The sequence below is a fragment of the Myotis daubentonii genome, chromosome 17 (genome assembly GCF_963259705.1).
Source record: "Myotis daubentonii chromosome 17, mMyoDau2.1, whole genome shotgun sequence".
Taxonomy (NCBI): Eukaryota; Metazoa; Chordata; class Mammalia; order Chiroptera; family Vespertilionidae; genus Myotis; species Myotis daubentonii.
This window is the reverse complement of record NC_081856.1, coordinates 28,974,327-29,002,202: the sequence shown is the minus strand read 5'-3', so window position 1 is coordinate 29,002,202 and position 27,876 is coordinate 28,974,327. Positions and strand designations below refer to the sequence as shown.

General features: G+C 35.1%; 2 protein-coding genes across 6 annotated transcripts in view; one reads left to right on the top strand and one right to left on the bottom strand.

Annotated features, from left to right (window-relative positions):
- The window catches only part of MRPL13 (mitochondrial ribosomal protein L13), a 30,883-nt gene extending 12,891 nt beyond the window's left edge, over window positions 1-17,992 (bottom strand). For 4 of the 5 annotated variants that reach the window (XM_059671808.1, XM_059671809.1, XM_059671807.1 and 1 more), the window contains exons 1-6: window positions 17,825-17,992; window positions 14,955-15,078; window positions 10,028-10,121; window positions 7,719-7,779; window positions 3,769-3,855; window positions 579-700 (exon numbers count right to left, since the gene is read on the bottom strand). In XM_059671808.1, coding sequence (XP_059527791.1) covers window positions 579-700; window positions 3,769-3,855; window positions 7,719-7,779; window positions 10,028-10,121; window positions 14,955-15,078; window positions 17,825-17,851 — 515 coding nt within the window. In that variant the 5' untranslated portion in view covers window positions 17,852-17,992. Of the gene's footprint in view, window positions 1-578; window positions 701-3,768; window positions 3,856-7,718; window positions 7,780-10,027; window positions 10,122-14,954; window positions 15,079-17,331; window positions 17,368-17,824 lie in introns of those variants that run through there. The other variant, XM_059671810.1, reaches the window with a different exon arrangement.
- Window positions 17,993-18,128: 136 nt separating this feature from the next.
- Window positions 18,129-27,876, top strand: part of MTBP (MDM2 binding protein) — a 53,401-nt gene continuing 43,653 nt past the window's right edge. The window contains exons 1-7 of the mRNA XM_059671805.1: window positions 18,129-18,342; window positions 19,173-19,253; window positions 20,420-20,493; window positions 20,593-20,744; window positions 22,310-22,368; window positions 23,907-24,051; window positions 25,041-25,158. Coding sequence (XP_059527788.1) covers window positions 18,225-18,342; window positions 19,173-19,253; window positions 20,420-20,493; window positions 20,593-20,744; window positions 22,310-22,368; window positions 23,907-24,051; window positions 25,041-25,158 — 747 coding nt within the window. The 5' untranslated portion in view covers window positions 18,129-18,224. The remainder of the gene's footprint in view (window positions 18,343-19,172; window positions 19,254-20,419; window positions 20,494-20,592; window positions 20,745-22,309; window positions 22,369-23,906; window positions 24,052-25,040; window positions 25,159-27,876) is intronic.

Genomic DNA, 27,876 nt, shown 5'->3' with positions numbered 1-27,876 from the left:
GAATTTAAGCTGAAAAGATAGGGAAGAGCCAGGTCATGGAGAGATGGAAGACCAGGCAAAGAAACCTGGAAGCAATCAGATGAGACATAGTATGTCAAATCTAAGCAGCTTTCCAGACCTGAGGTACAGGGAACTGTACAGAAAAGAGGAAGTTTTTTGTTTTTCAATTTGGATTAAGACTATAAGTATCTAGGATTAAGGACTTTTCAATACATAATAGTCTCAGCTTAGTGAAGCAATCTGGAAAATGGAAAATCACTTTGTTTTAAGTAATGACAATTCATTTATCATTCTAAGAGACCACAATTAATCCAAATAATGTCACCCCCAAACAAAATATCTGACAATCATAGGCACCGATGAGCACCTTTGCATTTACCTAGCAAGGTCTTAAGACTTAGAAACTATCTACATCTAGAGTTTATTTGCGAGTAGAAGCTGCAAAGGGTATCCAAGAAAGTAAAAAAGAGTTCATTCTTTCCACCTCAAGAGCCTTATCATTTAAGGAAAGAGGGGATACTAAACTCAGCTTAAAAAAACGAACATTAAAAACAAAGACGGGAAAGAGAAAGACTTACGGAGTCCACAATCTTGGGAAAGCCTCTATTTCTTCTTGTGTGTACTCATCTAGACGTTTGGGTACTTTTCGTGGTTGTGGAAGCTCTTCCACTAAATTCTTAAGAATATCTTCTGGTATATCCTGGATTAAATGAAAAGTTAGGCTTAAGTTTTCTTAAAACATATTCTTTAGTAATAAATTAGTAATACTTAGTATTAAATAATAAACAAAAGCAGTATTTATAAAGTGAGAAAAAAATAAAATTTGGAAAAATCCCTGAAAAATACATTAGATCAATGAAATTACCATATAGTAATATATTGCATATTTAAATCTTGACATGTTTCTATGATAAATTAGATGTCTTCAATTCTGAAAACTATGAAGTCACTAAGTCCTATTTAAATATACACACATATGTATAGTTTAATGTTTTCCCCTTCTTTCAACTTCAAAAAGGCACTGCCTTGGTTCATTCTCACAATTTTTCGTCTGATGAATGCAAGTACTGGGTCTACTACTTCCAGTGCTACAAACTTGTAATCCACACTCCAGAAAAAAACATGATGTCAGTTTGTCCCATAATGATGGTACGTTGACCTCTTGATTATGGTTGGTGTCTGTCTACCAGATACTTAATATAAAAGTATCTTATCTTTTCTTCTTCAAATAGTATCTTTTCTCTGTGCAATGATGTCTTGAAACAAAATATCCTGTTCTACAATAATATTTTTCCTGATGACTATAGAATATGCTGATAATGGTCACCTTTTAAATGCAGTATCATTTCTACATTTTTTTAGATGACATTCTTCTCTAGAGAAAAGTTTCTTTCCTTTTCCAGAAAGGAGAAGACAAATTATAACAAGTTAAAAAAATTTTAGACTGTCATTGTGGGCTCATAGATTTTTGTTTTCTATTCAACATATTTATCACTACTATTCATCTTAAGGCTAATACAGTCATATACATAGTCAGTAGGCACCAATTCAACCTACCTCTTATGTTTATTTTGGTATTTCTCTATTGGTGTTTGAGCATTGCCTTACCTTCTGCTACTTACTATTTAGTATTTTGCATGAGTATACTCTGTAATAAGTTTGTGTTTTTTCTCATTCAGAATCAGAAGGGAACAAGGTTCCTTTTCAACAGGGGACAGCATTTAGAAAATAAGATCTGGGCATTGCTGTGCTTACTTCTGGTCATACTGTCATTTTATTTTATGAACCAGTGGCCTGGTGCATGGATTCATGCACAATGAAAGGAAATTAATTAGAAGAAATATTTTAATATAGTTATTCGCCCTTTATAATAGATTCGCCCTTTATAATAGAAGTGTCAACCAAATTTACGATCGACAATGACAGATCAAAACACATGTGTGAGATTGGCACCAGCGAGAGCTTTTTATGTATCATGCATGTGCAAATCAACTTAGCCTTTTATAGATATAGAATAAACTTGTTTAATTAGACCTGCTTTCTGATTTAGCTATACTTTTTCCAGCCCAGGAAGCACCCCAACTTCAGGTAATTGTCAGCAACACAGCAGTAAATATCAACATGAAGCAGATTATTATTGTAGATCACGCAGGGAGAACAAAGGATAAAATATTTAACTGCAGCAGTGTTTGACTATATTCTGTGCAGTGAGAAAACCTGAAGTCATTTTCAAGGTCCACCATTTCTTACTTCTTTTCAGTCAGGTCAAGTTTCTAAGCTTTCTAAATCTCTGTTTTCTGGCTAATGAAAAGAAAATAGGATTCTACCGAGTCCCTATCTACCTACTCCAGGACTTCTGTGAGGATCAAATGAGATGAGGCATGGGAAAACGCCTCACAGACATTTGGTTAAACTGTAAAATGTTTGCACCTGGCTATAAAGCAAGTTGTGTTCCTGGGCTGAAGAAATTGCAAGGAGGCTAGTCACTAGGGAGGAAGTCCGACGTTGCTACGTGATGTCGTTACCTGGTGCCCACAGCGACTGTTTCTGGGCTGTGGGCCACATTTTGTGCCATGGGGTCTCGACAGCGTTGGCTGTGATTTGGTGGGGTGTTGCTCCGGGGTGGTGGTGGGGCCTGTGTCCCACTTGGGGGAAGCCGAGTGTTGCTTTGTCAGCACCAGGTCTGTGGTGCTATTCCTTTGTAAAGTGTGTGTCACGGCAGCTCCTGCTTTGAGCGTCTTCCCCCTGGTGGTTAGTGTGTGTCATAGCAACCGATCAGATGGTCGGAGGGACACTTAGCATATTAGTCTTTTATATATATTTATATATATAGAGATATATAAAATTTTTAAAAGGTTAAAGTAAAAAAATTATCTAAAAGGTATTCTCCTCCCCAATTCTCATTTCCTTCCCTATTCCTTTCATCTCTTTGTGCCCATGTGCCAGTAAATAGCCAACTTCATTTTCTCATTTATTCTTCCTGTATTTCTTTATGCGAAAAGCAGATATAGTAGATATGTGTGTAAACATTCATATGAATATATGCATGCAAAAGGTGGTAAGTTATCTACATTGTCACCTTGCTTTTTTTCACTTAATAATATATCCTGGAAAAACATTAATTATCAAGTCACAACGTTTGTCCTTCTATTTTTACAATAGTTCTCAACTGAATGGATGTAAAAGTTTATCCAATTTTCTATGAGTAAGCATTTATTTATTTCTATTATTTTTCTATAATAAATCATGTAAAAATAGTAACCTTGTATATTTTCAGACTGAAAATGAGATTCCTGGATTGAGCAGGAATCTCTTTATGTATGTTGTGAAATGCTTCATAGTTGCCAGATTCCTTGTGGGTTTGCACCATTTTATACTTCCATCAGCAATGCATGAATGCCTTGACAAGAACAAGTGTTGTCAAGCTTTTGAATATTTAACAATTCATTCTTGGGAAAATGGGCTCATTTATTTTATAGTCTGAAATTATTTAAGTAATTCACTGTTCAACTGAACTACCATGAATACTTAAAACATCTCCACTCAAACCTGGCTACCTTAAAACTGGGATAAATAATATTACTTCTGTGTCTTTTAGAAATTATAGTTTATAAAAAAAAATGTGACCGTATCATCAGAAAGAGAAGTTATTAAATTCTTGTGATTTCATAAGGCCATTTACACTTTGGTGAAGGACCACAATTATTTTAAAAGAAGAGAAAGTATTTAATTGAGGATAAGTGTCGTTACCAATGACCACTGACTTACCTCATCTGGGAAAAGATGCAGCCTCTCCATCATGGTCCTCCTGTGAAGGTTTTTTGGGAGCATGCCATAAGTAGCTAGTTTTACAATCTGGAAAAACACAGAGTCAGGAGTCAGTAACATACAAATATGACTTGTGATATCAAGAAGGCAGATTTAATTAGACAGTGATGGAAACCAGTGGGCTAAGATAATAGGTATATGAAAGGAAACAAACCGAGACCAGAGTCGTTATGTGGCAGCAATAGAAAAGGAACTTTTATTATTTACACATTACTATTTCTTTAGGCTCTATATTTGTTTAATTTATTTTTTAATTAGCAGTAAGGACAAAAGGAAGAGATTAAAAATATCCTATCTGTGTGCCAATTTTAGCTAGACTAAGAAGTTCTCTAAGCTCTTACAAACACCTATGGCTCAAATATTTATTGTGTAGTGACTAGAGCAGGAGGTTCCCACCTCAAACACTAAGCCTGACCATAGAGACAGTTATGACACTGACTTGAGAGGTCGCAAATCTGCAATAGTGGTAATGGCTAACATTCACGGAACTTGCTCTGTGTATAGTGGTCAGTGCATTCATTACATATGACCTTGTTTACAATGCTGAGCCTCACTTCACAGAGGAGGAAACAGATGTAGTGAGATTATAGAATTCCCCTGATATAAGCTATATCATAAAAGGCCTATGGTTGTCATGACCAAATGAGCAGTGGCTCTCACAGTGGGCAGGGCGGGGCGCCGGCAGTGTCCGCAGACCATACAAGGGCCCTGATGGCAGGCTAGGCGACCCTACATGCGCACGATTTAACTGTGCGCTGGGCTTCTAGTGTATCTATAAGTGTCCATGCTCGAATTCAAACCAGGCAGTCGAACTCCCAGAACAGACACACAGTACAGGAAATCACACCTTCATGTGTTTCTCTCCATAACTTGCCAGGAAGACAAAAGTCTCTTTTCTCTACCAAACCCATTACCAATATGGCAAACTAATCTTTCCATGATTTACTTTTCCCCTTTGATGGTTATCCTCACTGTTGGTTTGAGAGTGATGTATGTTTTGTCAAGAGAAGGCAACACAGTGTCACTCTGTGTTCCATACTCTCCCGGGGGCCTCCTGGCATACAGTGTATAGTAATATAAGGTGAGTTCTTCACAAAACTGCTGATGGAGACATTTGGAGTGTTGTATAGATTTTCATCAGCTGTACTCACATTTCAAGGATATAATTTCACATGCATTAAAGCTAAATGCCTTAAAACAATTCATGTTAGAACAGGGTTTCACTACAAAAGGATTTTCTGTTCCTTCTATTTTCTCATCAAAACCTTTCTACACATAAAAGCTAATGACAACTCAAATATTCTCCATTTATTTTCTAGCTTAGTTCTGTTAGTACTTTATGTTCTGGAGACCTTATTTAAATATTAACATATTGTTAAAATTAAGTCATAGAAAATTCAGTTCCTCAGCCACACAGCCACTTTCCAAGTGGTCAGGTGCCACCTGTGGCTAGGGGTGACCATGTTTGACAGTGCAGACACAGAACTTTCCGTCAAGGTAGAGAGAGAGTTTTACTGGACAGCACCAATCTAGAAACTAGCCTTTAAAATGTTTAATGTTTTAAAAAGTCTTCTGTAGAAACTGACAATGTTAGAATTATTCAGCAACTTTTCGGGATAAGCAAGTCAGCAAATCATTACATACTCAGAGAATCATCCCTTTAGCAATTTTACTCCATTAGTAGGATTACATGGCATTTGGTTTCCATGTTCTTAAACAATTTAGTTGTACTTACTTGAATTAACAAGTTGGTATTTTAAAAATTTACTCTATTAAAAAATGCAAACATAACAGTCTATTTTAGAAAAAGTGAGAAAATGTGAAAAGGTTATAAGCTGAGAGGAGAAAAAGTCAAATACACAAACATAAATATCCCCCAAATAAATATGACACAACATGCACAGACAATCAAGTAATTCTAGCTATATAGACTTAAGCAAATGCTTTAAGGAATTCAGAAAGTGAAAAAGATAAAACAAGGTGAGTTTAAAAACATCACTTTTCTCAGATAACTGGTAACCCAGGGCATGTGCCATTTAATGCACACAAAATAACTTTATTAACTAGTTATAGGAGATGGAGAAACATAAGAAAGGAACCATGTTAGAAGAAACCTGTAAGTACACAAAAGCTCTTAAAGAAACTAAAATATATGACAGAGGGATAAAGGATAGAAGGAAAGGGCTGAATCAATATATTTATTTGAGTTTAGAATGATCTAAGTGATTTAAAGTGCTTTGAAATATTTAATAACCTAGTAATAACTACTAAATGTATTAATTATGTATTTTATAAATACTATTCCATGAATAACAGAAGAATGCACTATGAAACACATTCTCTTACAAGTCACATACACTAAGTACTGACTCGCAAATTGTCTGCTGGGAAAAACTCATTGCTCCAGACAGACAGGTAGTGGAAGTAAAATCATTGACCTCTTCCTTAACATGCCAACACAGAGTCAAAATTAGGACTTAAAAAAAAATTAAGATCTTTTAACGAGGTGATAATTCAAATGGATTTAACTCTGAAATAGTTTCCAAGCCTCCATCCAACATTTTGTAATACATTTCATTCTTTGTTTATATAAAAAAAAATGAAATTACTATGTTACCCAAAGCCAAATTCTTAACATCAAAAAGTTGAATTATACTGCCTCCTAGTGTTCAGTGAGGGTACCTGATTAATATATAAACTTTAATTTTAAAAACATTTTAATATTAAAACTATAATTTGTGTAACAGTTATGGTGTACTACCAAAGTTTAAAAAGGAAACAAATAGTAAAGTTTCCTTAAGAAGGAAATTAAACCCAGAATGAAGGCTGAGTTATATGAAGAGATTGTTAGCAAAGAAAATCATAAAAAAAAATATAACTGTATAAAAGAATAACAAGAATGTTGAATTGAAAGGATTTAAAAAAATCTTGACTTTGTGTGGTTGGCACACAATGCAATGTACAAATCTTGTATTGTAGAAATGTACACTTGAAACCTTTATGATTATTAACCAATATCACCCTAATAAATTTAATTTAAAAATATCTTAAGGATAGGGAAAACATATTGATTGTGAGGGAAAGTGGGTATTAAAAATCTTCTAAGGGCTTCCTTGATTTGATTTGAAGGAAAGTAAATATATTGATTAATTTTAGACTTCTAATAAACTCTACCAATCCAAAAAAAAGGTAAAAAAGTGAGGAAAAAATAAAATACAGCATAGTAAAATTTAAATTAAAACTATAAAATGTTATATTAGGCTAATACTATCAAATGAAGTTTTATAGAGCTACATTAATATTTTAAAAAGTAGACCTCAGGTTAAAAAGCATTATTGGAGATAAAGAGGTGTATACACCCTCATCAATTATTTAGGAAGATTATAATTCCAAACTTAAAATTTTCTACTGCTAAATCTTCAAAATATGCAAAGCAAAAACTGAGAGAACTATAAGAAAAAAATTAACAAATCTACAACTAAAATTTTAATATAGCGCTTTCAGATAATCAATAAATCAAGTGGACAAAAAATGTCAGTAAGAATATAAGATTAGAATATAATTAACGTATTTGCTGTAATGGATAAACATGTAGTATATATATCTTTCTCCCCAAGACATTTTCAGCAAACATATATTTTAGGTGATTCAGCAGGTGTCAAGAAATTTTTAAAAAAGCATCACAATTCTTTGACTAAATGCAAAACATGCAAAATAGTAATGTTAAAATATATAGAACTGAATGATAATAATACTTATCAAAGCTTGTGTGGTAGAGTTAACATGAAGAATTTATAGTCTTGAATGCTAGCTACATTAGAATAGGAAAAAGATTGAAAAAGCAATGTCTGCTTTTTCCATGGGGGCTAGGGGGAATCCAACAGACTTACTGCCACTGGATCCTTTCGGTGAAGTTGTGCAGCTGTTACTTGTGTGAATCCACCTGGGTAGCTATTAAAAGAAGCAAAAAGAAGCAAAGACATTAAAGCTGGGAGTAGGCTATGGTATAGTATTCTTGAATATTCTTTTATAATATAAAATTATTTTTATTATGAAATTATACTTGCTTCTGGAAACTATGCTATTCATTAATGTCTTAAAAATTAAGTAGTAGTCTATTCTATATGAAATATTATTTTATGTGGGAAACCATCATTATTTCACAAAAAGTTCCACATCTTGGAAAATTTCTTGGCATAACTACTTATATTTTTATTGGAATTTAGTTATTCATCATTCACTCATTCGCTCATTCACTCACTCATTCATTTATCTTGGGGTAGTTTATCACTGTTTGAATTAAGAAAGAAAAAGCAATGGTAAAAATTCCCTGCCAAATTAGACTAAACGTCTGCATAAACTAGTGGTCAAGTTTGGGGAAAACAATGGTAGACTATCTGGTTCTGAAATGAAGTTCAAACTCTAAAGAGGCCATGATTCTATTTCCTATTAACTAAGAGTTATATGTTGCCCCTAAGTAATAAAATATTTTATTGTGTTCAGATAAAAAAAATATATAAAATGTGTAAATTAGAAATTAAAAATGTTTATTTGGGATAATATTAGAGGTAGCTCAGTCACTTGAATACCACAGATTAAAGTCTGGAATCTAGATTTCCTACTGGCTACCAGTCTAATATTAGGTAACTCATTTTACCTCTTTTTTTTTTTTTCTTTTTAAACATTTTATTGATTTTCTACAGAGAGGAAGGGAGAGGGATAGAGAGTTAGAAACATCGATAAGAGAGAAGCATCGATCAGCCGCCTCCTGCACACCCCACACTGGGGACGTGCCCGCAACCAAGGTACATGCCCTTGACCGGAATCAAACCTGGGACTCTTCAGTCCACAGGCCGACGCTCCATCCAGTGAGCCAAACCGGCCAGGGCTAGACTTCTATTTTTGTATTCTTTCTCTCCATAGGAAAAGAATACTTTACACCTTCTACACTAAAGATTATCTATTTTTAAAACTAGGATGGCAACTTCTAAACCATAATCCCATTTACATTATATTTCAGAAGTTTGGACCTTATACTAAAATTCTGAGGAGGGGAACAACTTGAGTAATGCAGTACACAGTTGGCTTGTTTTCCAGCTCTTTATAAAAGTCAAAATTTTAATTTCAAAAAGAGAGCAATGATGAAATAGGGTAAATTATATTGTGCACTACTACACAGTGACTGAAAATAACATTTAAATTAAGTAAAAAAAAGATATAAACATATATATTAAAATGTTTAGTTAATGGATGAAGATGATTTTTAGTTCCTTCTCTAAACTCTGTATTTTCTAACATTGGCATGCATTAAAACTTTTACAACTAGAAAGATAAATGCTGAATACATAATTGCAATAAAATATTAGGAGCATAATAAAAATACTGTGTCCAAAGTGTAAGTCAAGGGTCAACAGAAACAGAGAAACAAAAAGCAATGATTCTATCTAGAAAAGAGTGACCACGATACAGTGGGGATACTTAAGTGAAGCCATATAAAGCACTGGAAGGAACCACAGATGTTTAAAGCCCAAGGAAAAGATAAACCAGTGGGCACCTGCTGATGATGGTCTCAAGATTATCTGAAGAATGTTATGTGGAAGAGATACAATTATTTCACTTTGTCTCAAAAAGAAGAAATAAAACCCATGTGAAATCAGGAGAAAAACAGATTATGACTCAAGAGCATAAAGATCTTACTGAAATTTAGAGCACTTCAAAGGTGGAATGAATGGGCTGTCTTATGAGCTATGAGATTGGTATTATTCAAACATAGGCAGAGACACCTATAACTCCAAGGGATGTTGTGGAGATTTTAGGTATCTTCCAAACCTGGGATTTTGCTCGCCACTAAAACATCTCAAGTACTTTCAGATGTTCAGGATGGTTCTGGAAATAGCAGATGAATTATAGGAAGCGGAAAGAAAGAAGTGAGAATATTGGCTAAAAAACGAGAATAATCTTGATTGGAAAAGTTCATGTGAAAAGTTTCAAGGAAAAACAAATTCTGTTAGTAATAACTGTGATTTGGTCCAGGTTTGTGTTTTTTTGACTGAGTAAATTATACATTACCATGAGTAAAATTAGTATTTTTTTAAATGCCAAATTTTGAAAAGGCATTTTTCTTTTAAATAAGATCAATGGTGTTATTAAAGTAATACATTTCAACCGCCTATCTTCTGTGACAATGGCATCATCTTACCCAGTATGTGAGGAGTATACTTTTTGTTCCCATTTGTTTCCAGAAAATGCTATGTGCCTTGTGTTCATTATGACAACATGATCACCACAGTCACCTAGATTTAAAAAGAAAAAAGATAAGACTTTTATATGAAAAACCTTTAAGTAAAAGTGACCTTGGTTATTTATAAAGCTTACCAAAGTCTAAACAACACATTAAAAATATAAAGGAAGTCACAGTACAACATCAACATTCTTGAATGGATTTCTGTTACTGCTTTATATAACATCTAAGTATAGAAAGAGTTGGCTAGCCATTTGGAAAATCTCAACACTGGAAGGTGAAAGAGGATTTAATAAAGATGCCAATATAAACAATACATCTTTAAAGGCAAATTATTGTTATTTCTATTATGCCTTTCTATTAATAATTTCACTTCACTAAAAATGTATTTATATTAAATGCTTTTAAATATCTAGTATAAATTTTTCCTTAAAAACAGAAGAGAAAATGAAAACAATATGCATGTAGTTATAAAAAGCATATGTTTTGCCAATAGGTAAATTGAAAACAAATGTAAAACATCACAATTTATTATTATTCTCAAATGTAGAGAAAAGAGTACTATGATCTTATGCTTCACTCCTAACCCAGTGTTTTTCCCAACCATATTTAACTTGTTACATTTAAACAGTCACTCTCAACTCTGCATTCATATTAGACAGGTGGGATGACCTGAAAATTAAAATATATGTATCAGACTAATTTTCCAGTGGAAAGTACCCCTAAGTTCGGCTGTTCATCTAAAAAAAAAAAAAAAAAAAAAAAAAAACACCCAAAAAACAAAAACCCCCACAAACGTTAACATGTAAGTTTTCACGAGTTACTATATGGGACAAGATCAAGTAATCGGAAACATTTATTAAATGCTTATTCTACTAATAGAAAAAATAAACTTCAAAAGATTCTAGAAGCTTATTTATTTAAGAAAAACACCACTGAAAAAATAAAAAGTATAAATAAGCATTGTATATGAAAACTAAAGATTGCACTATGTGATTCTATACAGAACTTAGACTTTGAATGAGATAATTTTCTGAGAGAAGTTCATAGTCTATACAGGACAAGGGTAAAGAAAAGAGGATAAAGATGAGCTTTCTTCACTAGACTGAAAGGGAATCCAGAGGTGTGAAGGGAAAACCTGGGAAGCTTGCTGTTAGTGTGTTGAAAAGGATAGTTTGATAGTATTTGGTGAATTAAGTGACTAACGTTACTAAAAGTGACACATGGTAGGTTACTAAGGCAGTAGGGGTCAAATGAACCAAAATAACAAAGAGGTTGACAAGATATCTATATAGTGTCAAAGAATGTTGAAATACCTTAGCTTCCAGCCAGACATTTACAGTTGAAGAAGCTAAGGCCCATTAAGATTCAGTGATTTGCCAAAAGCTCACATACCAGATTACTTAAACCTTGTTCAGGATCTTTCCATGACACCTATTTAGAGGGAAAATGGAATCTTTAACTTTCCATTGAAGCTGAATTTATTTGCAAAATTAGATGGCAGAATAAAATAATACAATAAGTAACATTTAAAATAGATTGACACTTAACTGAATAGCAAGAGAAAAATGGGCAAACTGGGTTACTTTAAGAAGAGCATGATAAATGTTTTCCCCTAAAAAGTCCTTAAAAGATTTAAAGAAATAAGACAATAGAACCAGAGACACTGAAGCATGCAACAGACTGATGTATTTCAGACAGAAAATTGAATGTCACTTTTCAAATAAACATTTTGCAGTGATTATGAGCAAATAATGCATGCTTAATAAATACTGGTTAAGCCAATAAATGTTAGAAATAAACTAAATACACAACATATTTATAAATTGAAAACTGTTTTCTTTAAGTTTTGATTTTAGTGACATCTTGTGGACAGGGCAAGTTTTGCTGATGTAAGTTATATATTAAATTTAGTGTGAAACAAAACTACAATTCAACCTTTAAAAATGTAAATTTCTAATTTCATAAAAAAGTGACTCTCCTAGAAAGGGATGGCCGGACAGGCAACCAGGAAAGTTCTGGTGCTCCAGCAGAATAATTACTCATCAGTGTGTAAGGAACACTTCTGCAATAATGGCCCGCTTTTCAGGAAGCAGAACCCCCATTTAGTGACAGGGAAGTGCTATACCTTAAGAAGGAAATTAGGTCACTACTGCTAACTCCACTTTCCCCCAAATTTTGCATCATTTGCATTTCTACAAAGACAACCTAAGAGATCTTGTTTATCACTTTATTGATATCACTGTAAAGGAGTCAGAGATAAAGCAAAGACTTCTAACTTGAACAACTAAAAAAGAAGAGATGCTATTAATTGAGATGGGAAAAAATGGAAGAAACAGGTTGGTCGGGATGGAGAAAATCATGAAGTAAAACATCTTCAAATGAACTTATTCTATTGCAGATGTCTATTAGACACCCAAGATTTTTCTGAGTAGAAATTTGGCTATGTGAGTCTGCAATATAGAAAAAGGGTCAAAACTGGAGACATAAATTTGGGAGCCATTAGCATAGAGATTATAGAGGGTGGGTCAAAAGTAGGTTTACAGTATGAAAATAATACAATAATTAATAAATAATAATACAAGAATAAACTGGGTTTCACGTATTCACAACTGTAAACCTACTTTTGCCCCACCCTGTATTTAGCAGCATGAGGCTTGAATGCGATCACATGGGGAATGTGAAGAGGTCCAAGGACTGGGCTCTGGGACACACCCGCTTGTAGTGGGAGAAAATGACCGGGAGTTCAGAAAGTTGAAGAGAGCAAAAGGGAACCGGGAAAATGGAATCAACAAGGGGTGAAGAAAGAGGAAGAATGGCATCCCAGAAAAACGGTGAAAAATGTGTTTTTACAAAGTTCTCTCCATGAAAATTAGCCTGGACTCCTCACAAGATTCATTGTAAGAAACAAAGAAGAGAAGGATTATACTAGATTAAAAGGCACTAAAACAAAACATAACTAAAGGCAATATATAACCCTAGTTGGACCATAGTTCAAAAAAGGAATAGTTAAAAAAAATATTCTTGGGACTACTAGGGAACTTTGAAACTGCACTGGATATTAAACTGCATAATTAACTTATTTATTTGCTTATAACAGCACTTGGTTACACAGGAAAATATATTTTTACTTAGGGACATATGCTAGAGTATGTAGGGAAGATAATAATAACATCTTCAACTTGTTTTCAAATGACTGAGTAAAAGATATATGATAAAATGTTTAGAACTATGGAATCCAAGTTAAGGGCATAAAAGAATTCACTGTACAATACTGAACATTTCTGAAAGAGCTAGAACTTTCATAATAAAAATTAGAAAAAAGTAAAGAATAAACAACCCAGTTTAAAAAAAAGAGCAAAAGACACGCACAGATATTTCACAGAGGAGGAACTGATAAAAGGCTAATAAACAAATGAAGAGATAGCTCCATTTGTAATCAGGGAAATGTAAATTAAAACCACTAAGAGAGAGCATTTCACATCTAGTGTTCAAAATTATAAAGAATGAAAATATTCAGTGTTTCTAAAGATGAGGAGTAACAGAAACTTACATGCTGTTGGCAGGAGAGGACATTGGCATAAAGACTAGCTAGCTTCCCAGGCAGGTTTGAACCCAGAAATTCCTGTTTTACTGAGATGTCAGATAAACTCTTCCACGTGAGCACCAGGAAAAAGGTACAAGAATATTGAAAGCAATGTTGTTTATAATCGCAAAAATAAGTTGGAAACTGAGTGCATGGGTATTGAGTTCACTATTATCATTAATTTTCTTTAAAATAATACCTATATTTATATAGATAGATACATCTCTTTCTATCTCTTTGTATATATATTTCATGATACAAAATAAAAAGGTAATTAAAACTGTGATCAAAACTGTGAGCGACTATGGAAATTAACCCAACAAAGATGGCAGTTAATTTGCATATGCAGGCACGGAGTGAAGACTGAAGACTGAAGACTGAAGAGGCTTGGCTTCTCCGCTGCGGCTGGACCAAAGCCTGAGTCCTGGGTGCCGGAGGAAAACCGGTGCCAGCAGCCAGAGGAAGGAAGGCCTATTGTGCGAATCTTCGTGCAATGGGCAACTAGTCTATATATATAATCTCTCTATATAAAAGGCTAATATGCAAAGTGTCTCCTCAGGAGTTTGACTGTGAGACCGGGAGTTCAATCACTTGTTATGACATGCGCTGACGACCAGGGAGCAGTGCGGACCAGCAGCAGCGGGGCGCTGAGGCAGTGAGGGAAGGAGGAGGCGGGGAGGCGGGGAGGCGGGGAACCTGATCAGCCCTGATCACTGGCCAAGACCTAGGGACACTACCTGTGCACAAATTTTGTGCACCAGGCCGCTAGTCTATAATAAGCAGAAGTCTTTTAGTATGAAAGCAAATTGTTTTGTTTTGGAAAAAGGATACAGAAAAGCAAATTTATTAACTTAAAAAAGCAAAAAGTAAACTTTCCATGCCTAGCTAGTTCTACATAGCTTTCTGGAGGAAAAGGTTTTTAGAAGAGAGGGCAAGCTTACTTGCTTGTTTTTAAAACCTGTCCATTCAAACGTATATTGCTGCGTGAAGAAACATGGATAGAAATTAACATATAATTTATAGCCCAAATCAGGATATTTCTGAGTGTGAAAGAGGGGGCCACTGATAATTTTCCTGGGGCAATGGTATAAACTGGGGTTGTCCTAAGCAAACTGGTCTGTATGGTTTTCCTATGAATAAGCCAGATTCATTTTAGTGCTCTAGTAGGTTTTTAGTAAGAATGAAATAAATGATCATCAGGAAAAAAAGAGGTCCTTAAGAGCAGCTCACTCAAACTACTTCAAGATTCTATTCTGGCATGTAAATTGTGGTTAATTTACAGGTCTAAATGATACTCACTCAGTTGATGATACACAGGTTTATGCAATCCTTGAAGTTTAATTGATGCCACAGCAGCAAGTTTGCCAGGGGGCTGCATTTTCCCATCTAAGAGATACCAAACTCGAGCAAAAGTGGCCCATTGCTTGGAAAAACAGAAGAGGAAACAAATAAAAAAATTCTAATTAAAATAGAAATAATTATTATATATCATCAAAGAACAATACGATAATTTTTCCTGCCTGTTTTTCTATTAGTAATATGCATCATGCTTTATTAAAAATATTCCAAATATTTATTTCCCTTTACATAATGACTTATATTTTTTATCTGGCATAGCAGAAAAGTTGGAAGGGTAATAAAAAGCCTGTATGAAGTAGAAGATGTGTGGTGAATTAGGAACTGAAGACTATTCAGGAGTTTAATTCAAAGAGAAAATTAAATAGCAGAATGTGGCTGGAAAAGTATAGATGAATGATGCTGAATAAACGTAAATTAAAAAAAAAAAACTGCCTTAGACATATTTAGGCTGCCTTAGGCATAGATCACCATCTTTTCAGCGCCTTCAAACTCGAGGACACCTACAGCCCAGAAAGATCTCGACCAGATGGTTCCTCTATGCACATACACAAGCAGCTACACGATGCGGGAAAAAATACAACTAGGCTACTGGTTTCATTTTCAACTTAATAATCACAACCTCAAATCAGCCTATAAAACTGCTACCAATTCTGTTTTTCTCCTGTTCTCATTTTTCTAGCCTCTATTTAGTTCCCCTTGATATGTTTTGTCTGATTTATCCCTAATTTATATATTTTGATGCCACTGTAAATGCTATTGTATTTTTAATTGAAACTTGTGATTGTTTTGTAAATAAAGACAGCTTCTAGCCCATATCCTTTCCCTACCATTCTCAGCTTATGAGCTAATAAAACAATTCAAATAAGCAGGAATTCTACAGCACAATCTTGTTTCTTCAACAAATTGCAAGGAAAAGGGACCTATTTAATAAGAGAGACTTACCAAAACAACAATTTATTGCATTTTTGGATCCTAATCCACAGAGACAAACTGTAGAAATATTATGTATTTGTGTAATACACGATATAGGATAAAATTGGAAATTTAAGCATACTGGATATTTGATGATATTAATTAAGTTTTCATTTAGCTTTGATAAATGATATTGTGATTTTCTTAAATCCTTGTCTTGTAGAGAACATACTGAAATATTTACTAATGAAATAATGAGTCTCTTCTTGACCTCAAATTCAATAAGAAGGGAAGGAAGTCAATGGGGGTACAGATGAAGTGACATTGGCTATGAGTTTTCTGATACTGGGTGACATCTATTTTTATAGATGATTGCAATTCTCCATGGTAATTTTTTTTTGAAAGCAACTCCTGACCTCACTTCTCCAACAGCAACTGCCTCATTTCTTTCCTTTCCTTTTTCTTAATTAAGTTTGTCTCTCCACATTCTCTTTTCAACCTACTCCAATCTGGCTTTTGTTCTCCCACACCTATCACTACCCCTCTACTGCCTGCCAAAGTTACCATGACCTGCATGCTCCTAAATCCATAGGTCAATTCTAAGTCCTCCATACAGTTGATCATTTCCCCTCCTGGGTATTTCTTCACTTGGCTTCCAGGACACCTCCTGGTGGTGTGTCCCCCCGCCCCCCTCGCCCCCCCCCCCCACTTTGCTGGTTGTCCCGTTATCCCTTGCCTCTGACATGTTGAAATGTCCCAGAACTCGGCGATAAGCCCTCCTCTCTTCTCTATACTCACTCCCTCAAAGACTTCATCCAGACCTATACCTTCAAATGCCACATGTTTGCCGATGACTCCCAAATTCACATCTCTAGCCTGGACCTCTTCCCTGAACTCTACACTTGGATCCAGCTGCCCTCTTAACATCTGCACTTCAGTGCTGCTTAAACCACACGTAGCAAAAGACTAGTTAATCCCCCAATCCAATGTAGATCAATACAGAAAGAAAAAAAAAAAACTTTGATAAAAAATTAAAATGCTGCCACAATGCCAAACTATTATCCAAGTTTAAAAATGTTTGATTTTAATTCTTGTATTTACCTCATCAGGGACAGGTAACAGTGACCTGTCCCAGGAAGGAATCACACTTGGAGCAGAACTGGGCTCAGAGGCAACTTAAACTGAAACACAAAACGGAATTGCTCTTCCAACTGAGTCCTGCTCCAGTCTTAGCCTTCCCCACCTCAACTGATGGCACACCCTCCTGGCAGCTGAAACAAAAACCCTGGAGTAACCCTTGCTTCTTCTTTTGCTACCCCTCCCACCTGCAGTCCTTCAGGAAATCCTATTGGCGCCACCATCAAATAGAACCTGGCCATTTTTCACACCACACGGTTACTAGTACCTGGGTTTGTGCCACCATCATGGTTAGCCTGGATCACAGCAACCACCTCCAAAGGGATTCTTGGCCTCTAAACAGTCTATTTTCAACCCAGCACGCCAGAGTGCTCCCTTTAACATGCGATCATGTTACGCCTTGGCTCGAAAACCTCCCATAGGTTCTCGTTGTACTCAGTAAAAAAACCCAAATTCTGACAATGATCTACTATGCCCTACCTACGCGATCCATCTTATTACCTCTCTGACCTTCTCTCCTAAAACTCTTGCCGGGAACAAAAGACATGGAAAGGGCTGCTTGAAAAGAGGGGGGAACGAATACAAAGAGAACACGAGCAAGTAGGGGCCAGGGCCACGACCCTCTCATCTGTGCTTCCCAGAGGTACCCCCTGGTCCAAGGACTCGGCTTCCTGCCCATTCAGCTTCACTACGTCAGCTGCAGCCACTGACTCCTCCTGTCAGTGTAATGAATCCCATCAACCCACCGAGTCCGAGCTCACCTGGGGCGCCCTAGAGAAACTCGACATGCTAACCGACTCGCAGAGCCGTCCTCCAGTCTCCGGAGTCCGGGGCGGTCCGCGGCATCACGGGCCCGGCGGGAAACGCACCCAGCCAAGCAGGACAGTTCCTGGGCCAGCCAGCACTCGGCCACTCCTCCGCTTTTCCCGGGTCCCCTCCGGCCTTCCCACGCCCGCTATTTCGTTACGAAGGAGGAAATCATGCGGCTCTCTCGAGAATAACTCCCGAAATTCACTCTTTGCTGGAAAAGCTGAGGAAAACCAACGGCGAGCACACCATTTCCAGCCGACCTCAACAGAAGGGAACCGGAAGTACGTCAGCGGCGCGCGGCTGTTTTGATGTGGGATCGGGGCGCTGAGACCCTGGCGCAGCGGGGGAGCGATGGATCGGTACCTGCTCCTGGTCATCTGGGGGCAAGGAAAAGTGCCCTCGGCGGTGGGTGGGCAGCCGGATCGCCCGCCATGGTCGTCGTCCTCGGAGGGAGCCGAGAAGCAGCCCGGTGAGTGCTGGGCTGAGAAAGCGCGGGAACGGCTGTCGGGGGAGGAGAAGGGATGGGAGTTTGCTACCAAGTTCTGCTGGGGAAGAAACTATCGAGTTGTTCCAGGCAATTGGGACTCGATCGCGGATCGAACTGATGAGGGCTGACATGATTCATTATCTTCCTGGAAAAACAGGGCCACCTTGTTGGGTGCAACATTTTGGCGCCCAGAAGTTCTTGGCCACAGTACAAATTTCATTGAATACATCCTCTGTGCTTTAGTAATGGAATTTCTGCTTTTTGGAAATATTTGCATTCCATAGGTATATCTGTCTCTTGTGTTGCAAAGGCAGGCAGTACAGAAAAGAACACGATGGAAAAGACTCTTAGTCTCTTAGAGTTTACATCCTAATGGGAGGAGACATCCAGCACATAAGTAAAAACAAAAAACACAAACAAATCATAACTTTAAAACATTTTGAACTGTTGGAGAAGGCACTGCTTTTTGGTGCGCCTGTCTAGACCCGGTATTGCACTTTTTATTTGTGTTGACCAAGCAGGCATTTTGAGGAGGAAGTGTATGTGGTTGTGTATAGGGTGCTGTGACAGGGTTTCCTTTTCAGCATAATTTTTCTTTGGGGGGGATTTTGGATATGTCACCGGGCTAGCATGCACAAACCGGGAGCGTTTCCTATTTTCTCCGCTTGCTTTAGATATGACAAGACTTGAGCAGAGCATATTTCTTTTACGTTCAACATGTTGTTCTTGAGAGTCTCTAATGGTGACATTAGAATAGGCCTAGATTATGTAACTCTTGAGCCCATTGAGTTAGTCTGTCATCTCCTTTTCAGACTGGACAGCAGCAAATGTTTATCACCTTCTGAAAAGAAGAATTTATGCTTCAATTAATCCAGAAGATAGTACTTTCCCTGGTAAGTACAGCATGAATCCCTCTTTTCTCCAGCACAGCACTTCTTGGTACTGGAAATAAACTTTTCTTTTTTGTTTGTTTTTATTTTTTAATCACAGTAGCTATTTTTAGAATCCATTTACTAGCACATTAGACTTGACTTGAATATCACGGCAGCTTTATCACTTTTTTTTTTTTTTTGCTGTGCTTTTGTCTTATTTTTCTTTTTTCTTTTGTCAATTTCCTCTTCCTAGTATCTATTTTGTAAAATATCTAGTGGATTTATCACAGGAAGACAGAAGGCGACACAATTACATCTTTTGCCATCTCTGTGCTAACTGAATATAGTTGGTAATAGGCACTTAGCATCTTTCCTAGCTTCCATGAATTAAGCCTCGATTGCTACATTTCTGCTTCTCTCTCCATTGAATCTAATTTGTATGCATAGCTCTACATTCATGCTTTTCTTACACTCACCCTGGAGAGAACCTTAATTTCATATCCACTGTTAATATTCCAGCTCCAAGGAGAGCATCCTCCTTGTCTTAGGTTATAGTTACTCTTTAACTACTCCCTTTCTAGCCAGACCTTCTTGGTCTTTGAAGAGAGCATTGTTTTCACTAAAATGACTTTCAGAGTTTTGTGTGAATTAATAGGAATACAGTGGGTTTTTTTTTGCAACATCTTTATGGTAGATTTTATTGTTTCAAATGATGATTAATAATACAGATTTTAGCCCTGGCTGGTTTGGCTCAGTGGATAGAAGGTCGGCCTGTGGACAGGGTCCTGGGTTTGATTCCAGTCAAGGGCGGATGCCCCGGTTGTGGGTTCAACCCCCAGTTGGGGGTGTGCAGGAGGCAGCCAGCCGGTGATTCTCTCTCACCATTGATGTTTCTATCTCTCTCTCCCTCTCCCTTCCTCTCTGAAATCAATTAAAAAATATATACATTATATATATATATATATGTGTGTGTGTGTGTGTGTGTGTATGTGTATAAATATAAAAAAAGTATTCATGGTGAGTGAATATATGCGTGTGTGTATAATGCACATTATATATACATATATTACATATATAACTTGGACTACCTATATGTATCAAAATTATATAATTCTCTAAGTATATATACTATAACATCTGCTTAATTGTGGTATGTCTTTCTTCTAATAAGTGTGATTTTTTTCAAGCCTGTTCAGTGGGCGGTGTACTTGGCTCCAAGAAGTGGTTCTTTGCAGTGCAAGCCATATGTGGATTTTATCAGGTAATATAAATTTAGAAATAATAGTCATTAGTGATTGTCTTTATTTAATATAAATAATTTCACGGACCCATCATTTAATGCCATCTTTTGATATATTAGTTTTGTAGTTCTGACTGGGAAGAGATACATTTTGGTACAGAAAAAGATGAAATTGAAGATCTTCTACAAACAAATATCGAAGAATGTCTGAGTGCTGTTGAGTGTTTTGAGGAAGAAGATAATAATAGCAGGGAGTCCTTATCCTTGGCTGAGTATGCTTATATGCTTTTTATAATATCTTTAGTTCACATTAGATAGTATTTTAGCTATAGAATGAAGATTAGATATTTTAGCAGCTATAGTAGAGGATTTTAGTTACTTGACACTTTCAACTTTTCGTTTTGGAAGACATCAGACAATTTGGGTCATTTGAGTAAAATTCTTTAAAATGCAAAAATTGGAGTCAGATAATACTTAGCTTTAGCTTACATGATTGTAGGAACCATAAAAAGTGATATTTTATTTAATAAGCCTGATAATTACATTTTGTAATGAATAGAACCTTTAAGATTAATAACTGGGCATTCAAAGCAAACTATCATTGTTATTTTGCTATTTCAGGCTGAAATATTATTTCTTTAATTTCTATATATCTACAGTGTTTTAAGTATCTTTAAAAATTCATAAAGAGTTTTTGAGGATTAAATAGATAATTGAGTTCACTTTTAGTGTTTTTTTTAATTGTACAATATATAAGCTGATTCAGGTGATACAAGTGGTGATAATTTTTTTTCATGAAATATTCTGTCTTGAATCATAATCAGTGCCTTTTATTTTAATCTCCCATATTGCATTACGAAAAACCACTTTTATTTACTTTAGTAGTCAATTTATATTTCAATAAATTGTTACAGACTTTTAAGAAGTTTCAGTTTTCTATTTTTAGGTCACAATTGTTTGTACTGATTTCGAAGGGAGACATTGTCGAATTGTGGAAAGAACCTTGAACTGGGGGTTATATAACTAGTGTCTAGTAGTTACATGATTTTGGGCCACTTAACTTCTGTGGTCCTTTGTTTTCTTATTTGTAAAGCGTTGAGATCCTTTCAAAGGATTCTAAGGTATTTTCCAGCCTCAGATCACTTATAATTCCTTATGTTTTCCACCACTACTACAAGATGATAGACAAGTCTAAAAGCAAGTATTTCTAGTAAATGACCTGCTAATTATTTCCACAAGAGGGAGCTTGAGTACTATACTTTATCATAGATGCCTTACGTTTTTTAGACAATGGTGGGTTTATAATACAGGATTTAAATACCTTTATGATTTATAATAAACTATTTTGTGAAAAAAATAATCATATGGATCAATCTAAAAGATTTTGAAGAATTTGAGTAGAGCTTTATATTTCCCAGTCAGGGCCGTTATATGCAATTCAGAGCAAAACAGTATCCTTTATTAAACACTTAGCAAATACCTTACTTTTAGGATTCAAAATAATGCTTGGTCTATTAGTTATGATTTTTATTTAATAAATACTTTTAATTTAGGGAGCTTATCTTTGTTATTGTTTGTTTTTGGGTATGACTGAGAAATTAAACTCAGGATTAGCATCCTGTCTTCCACACCTACTAATTATGTAACTTTAGGGAAATTCTTTTAATTAAGGACCACAATAGTATTATAGTAGTACCTCATGGAATTATCATGAGGCTCAAATGAGATAGTGCATCTAACATACTTAACAGTATCTAATATGTAGATGCATTAGTATTTATGATGAGACATAATGTGTATGTGTTTTTGTTTTTTCTAACTTACCCTTTTATTTTAGTCTATATGAAGAATCTGCAGAAAACTTGCATCAGTTATCAGACAAACTTCCTGCTCCTGGTAATGTTTTATGACCGCTTTCAATAATTTGTATCATATCTTACACTTTCTGTGAGTGATAAATTCAGTCTTTATCCTTGGGTTGTCACTTTTAACTTTGAAATTCAAAATGAAAAATAATTTCTTAATTGAAGTTGAGACAGAACATAGTTTACTAGTTTAATAAAATACATTCTGGAGACATTAGAGTTCTCTTATTTGTTTTTATTTAGTGAGACAAAAATTAGAACTTAGAAAATGAAATACCCATCTGTTTCCTAATTTATTTTTTACTGAAGAATCTTTCCACTACATACCAATGTTTTACAGAGTATGTTCTATAGAACATTAGTCCATACACAACTCCTGGAGGAAGAAGTTCTTTCACCTAGATAATTTAATAACATTCTTTTATGCTGTGAAATCGCTATATATATCAAATTTAAAGTTGTGCAATAAGAGAAGCCACTGATTTAGCATTTTTTTATAGAACTATTTTATGACTTAGCATTTTTTAATAGAACTATTTTATAGAATCATATTTTATGAATACTGCATCATACTAGCTTTAAACTGTTTTTGTCTTAAATTCCAATTTCTTTGTGTTAAGTAGCTGGCATCTAAAGCTTGGTATAATTTGCTTCCACAAATAAACTTTCAAAGAGCTTTCTTTGAATGTTTTTCTTATTCAAGGTCATTTATTAAGCAGATATTTGTTGTCAGTTATATGACGTGCATTGTAGTAGGAGCTGAGTATACAGTGATGAATAAAGCCTATGCAAGTACCATGGGTTTTATAGATCACAGTTTGCGCCTTATACTCAAGATCATATTTTAGTATAAAAGATTCTGCATGGAAATAACTGAACACATAGATTAAAAAATATCAATTTTTCTAAGCAAAATGTGTCAAGTTCAAAATACTGAAATATATAGTGAGACAAAATTGGTTTGGAAAATTATAATACTTTCATTGCCAAATTTTTATTTTGCTTCTGTTTCATTTTGATTGTTCTGCTTCTTCAGTAAGTTCATAATTTTATAAAATGTAAAGTTTCATGAAGTTATCTTTCTCAGGAACCAGTGATGTCAGTATAATTGCATTTTCTGAGTGTTTTTGCTTTTTTAAAAAGAGAATTTATTTGAACATTACAATTTTAAACGGATTCATTCCCCTTTTTATAACAAAGTTAAGTATAGAAAAATGTGATGAAATTGCACAGGATTGTTTTTTCTCTGTTCAGTACAATAGTATTGATGAGAGCAATGTGTGTAATTAACCACTGGTGCATAATTGACAAGTAATTGTGTTGTAGTTAATTGTTTTCTCGCACATGATAACTATTTCAAAATAACATGGCTTTGAATCAAATGATGAACATTTAAAACTTTTTAGCTCCTAAAGATGTGTATTGTTTTGAAGAATTTTAGAAATTAAAGATAAAATTTTCCTTTATCTTCTAGATAAACATAATAGTCAATCGTTCATGGTACTGTTTTAAGGTAGTTCATATCTAACATTTTTATAAAATTACAAAAATGCCTTTTTCTCTTTCTAGGTAGAGCAATGATAGACATAATACTGTTGCCCTCTGACAAAGATCCTCCTAAATTAAAAGACTGTTTGCCTACTGTTGGAGCATTAAAACATTTAAAAGAATGGTATTCAGCAAAAATTACCATAGCAGGAAATCATTGTGAAATGTAAGTATCTTTGTTCATTTGATTACTGCCTTTGTTCTTTTTTTACAATTAACATGTTATCCTGTTAAATAGACTCGGCATTTGAAAAAATTTTAATGTGACAAGATAGTTTTATATCATACTGTGAATGGAGATTAATTGAAAAGAATCTAGATTTTTCTTATTGTGTACTTGTACTTTTGGTATGTTTAAGTTTTTAGTAAATATTATCAATGTAAATATATATATATATTTGCATTAATTTTCACAGTGTGCTTTTAAGTAGGATTGTATTGTCCATTGAGCACCATAATGAATACTATGGATACATGGTTACACTGAATTTATAATGTTATAATTTTTTTTTGCTTTCTGTGCCAATATAGAAATAAATATATACTGTTGTGTTCTATGACATTTTAGTAAGGATCAATTTCTATTACAGTTTGATCCTTAAAGAGTATTTAAATTAGGTTTATTAACTTCATGATTTTTTTCATTCAACAAGTGTTTACTGAGCACTTACTTTATGCCAAGCACATCAGTAGATGCTGCTGAGTTAAAGTGAGATTTGATCTTTTTCAGTGAAGTGAGGGAGAAACAGGAATGGTAATAGTCATGATAGTCTGTGATAAGTGCATATGGGGACAATTTAGGAGATTAGTTCTCTTTTTTAAGATAAGGAATCGGCGAGTCTGTGTGTTTGTGTGTGTGTGTGTGTGTGCATCTGATAGACTTAAGCCAACACATATTAAGCTAAAGTCTCTTTCTTCACCTGTAATATTAAAGGTAATAATTCAATGCCTGGGGATGTTAGGATTAAATGAACATGTGATAGGTGATAGTAACTCACTCAGAGGCTGACTGAATGGGTATTCTATATTTTAAAAAGTAGATAAAAGCAACAATATGAACTTGCATTTTTGCCCGTTAGGTTTGTACTAAACTATAACCATTAAATCTATTTAAAATATAAAACCCTATATTTAATTTTAATCTTTTACTTATAGAAATTGTCAGAAAATTGCAGAATACCTTTCTGCTGATGTTGTATCTTTAGAAGATCTCGGGAATGCTGTTGACTCAAAGGAATTATGGAGGGGAAAGATCCAGATATGGGAAAGAAAGGTAAGTAGATTTCTCAGTGATCAGAGTTTGCAAAGCAGTCCTTTCAACTTTATTCATAACACAATTTAAATGAATCTTAGTGAAAATGTACCTTATAAAGATGTTCTAGAATAGCACTGTAAATAGAACTTTCTGTGGTAATGGAAATGTTCTATTTGTGCTTATGCAGTATCCTACTGGCCTCATACTGCTACTGAGCACTTTATATGTGACTATTCATCCCAAGAACTGAGTTTTTAACTTTATTTTCTTTAATTAATTTAAATGTAAATAATCACTGTGATTATGTTTTGGACACTATAGTTCTAGAACAGGGGTGGGCAAACTTTTTGACTCGAGGTCCACAGGGGTTCTTAAACTGGACCGGAGGGCCGGAACAAAAGCATGGATGGAGTGTTTGTGTGAACTAATATAAATTCAGAGTAAACATCATTACATAAAAGGGTACGGTCTTTTTTTTTTTTAGTTTTATTCATTTCAAACGGGCCGGATCCTGCCCGCGGGCCGTAGTTTGCCCACGGCTGTTCTAGAATGTAATATATTTTTTTTAAATATAGAATTTGACATTAGTTAACTGCATGTTGTTTAAGCGTCTTTACTTTATCACATACATAGGAAAATTATTTAGGACATAATCTCTTACCTATAATACTAGTTTAGTAATCTCTGCCCTCTACTAAGCAGTTCTCTGATTTTAAGCAATTTTTTTTAACCTTGCTGGACCCCGGATTTCTTAACTGTAAGTTGAGACTATCAGATTAGTTGGACTTCCTAATCTTAAATTTCTCTGAGGTTTCAATTCTGTTTGCCATTTCTTCTATGAATATGTTTGGTGTCTTTTATATGTTGTGCCCCTGTTGAAGTAAATGTCCTAGAGTTTTGTATATAGACAAAACTAAAACCAAGTTTCTTAATATTTGTTCAGGGTGACGTGGAAATATGAGTAGGCCCTTGCATTCCTGTAAAGGTTTATTGCACCTATTACTAGTCTTTTTTTCCCTTTTCAATTTATCCTTAATAATAGTGTAATACAACCTCTAATAAGACAGCAGGAATTAATGCAGCTGGGTCCTTATTGATTTGAATGCTTTCTCATCTTAATCTTGGGAAGGTAAAATCTTCAGGTAAACCTTTCTGCAGTGGTTTTTAATTTAATATACTAGGCGTACTGGTTCATAATGCGGATTTTTTTCAATAGATGGAGTTACACATATGTTGATATATATTTGATTTGATATGTATGCTATTTTGTTGTATTGCTCCTTCAGATTACCACTTGTTCCAATTGATGGCACATGCACTTTCTGAGCAGCACTTCAAAACATACGAAGAAGTGGAAAATTGGGTCTCTGGATGGTCTGCCTCAAAACAAGAAAAGTTTTATTGGGACGGTATCCACAAATTACCTGAAAGATGGGGGAAATGTGTAGCTAGCGATGGACATTACTTTGAATAAAGCACTTTTGATGTTTCTGTTGAAATGATCGTGTTTTCTTTGATTACAAAAGCTGAATTATTGTGGTTAATAATGCAAATTAATTATTAACCGATTAATAGTTCAGATTAGCTATTAACTGGTTAGTAATGCGGATTAACTATTAACTGGTTAAAAATGTGGATTTTGAGATCCAAAGAAAACACGATCATTTCAAGAGAAACATCAAAAGTGCTTTATTCAAAGTAATGTCCATCGCTAGCTACACATTTCCCCCATCTTTCAGGTAATTTGTGGATACTGTCCCAATAGAACTTTTCTTGTTTTGAGGCAGACCATTCAGAGACCCAATTTTCCACTTCTTCGTATGTTTTGAAGTGCTGCTTAGAAAGTGCTTGTGCCATCGATCAGAACAAGTGTTAATCTGAGGGAGCAAGGTCTGGTGAATATGGTGGGTGGGTTAATACTTCCCAGGCAAGATCTTTTAACGTGTCTTTACCTGGTTTTGAGGTGTGTGACGGTGCGTCATCACGAAGCAAAATTTCTTTGCCGTGTCTTCTGGCACATTCTGGTCATTTCACGATCAAAGCCTGGTTCAAATTGATTATGTGTTGTCGGTAGTGATCAGTATTAACGGTTTCACCTGGTTTTATAAGTTCATAATTCACCACACCTTCCTGATCCCACCAAACGCAGAGCAGTGTCTTCTTTCCGAAGCGATTTGGCCTTGTAGTCCATGTTTATGGTTGACCTGGATCAACCCATGATTTTGTGCATTCGGGATTTTCAAAATAAATCCATTTTTCATCACCAGTCATAATTCGATGCAAAAAAGACTTTCTTTCATGCCGTTTAAAGCAACATTTTACTGATGACTTTTCCGTTTTCCATTTGTCTTTCCTTCAGTTGATGTGGCCCCCATTTTCCTTCCTTTAAAATCTTTCCCATTGCTTGTAAGCGATTGGAATTTGTTTGCTGAGCAACGTTTAATCTTTCTGCAAGTTGTTTTTGAGTTTGACACCCATCTGCATCCAATAATGCTTGTAATTGTTGATCTTCAAACTTTTTCGGTTGACCTGGATGTTCTTTGTCTTTCACATCGAAATCATCATTTTTAAAGTGTTTGGACCAGCATTCACAAGTATCTTGAGATGGAGCATGTTCACCATAAGCTTCCTGAAGTATATGATAACTTTCAGCAGCACTTTTCTTATAAATAAAGTAATGAATTAAAACTTCCTGCAAATGTTCTTTTTTTGGCATGAAATTTGACATTTTTAAGC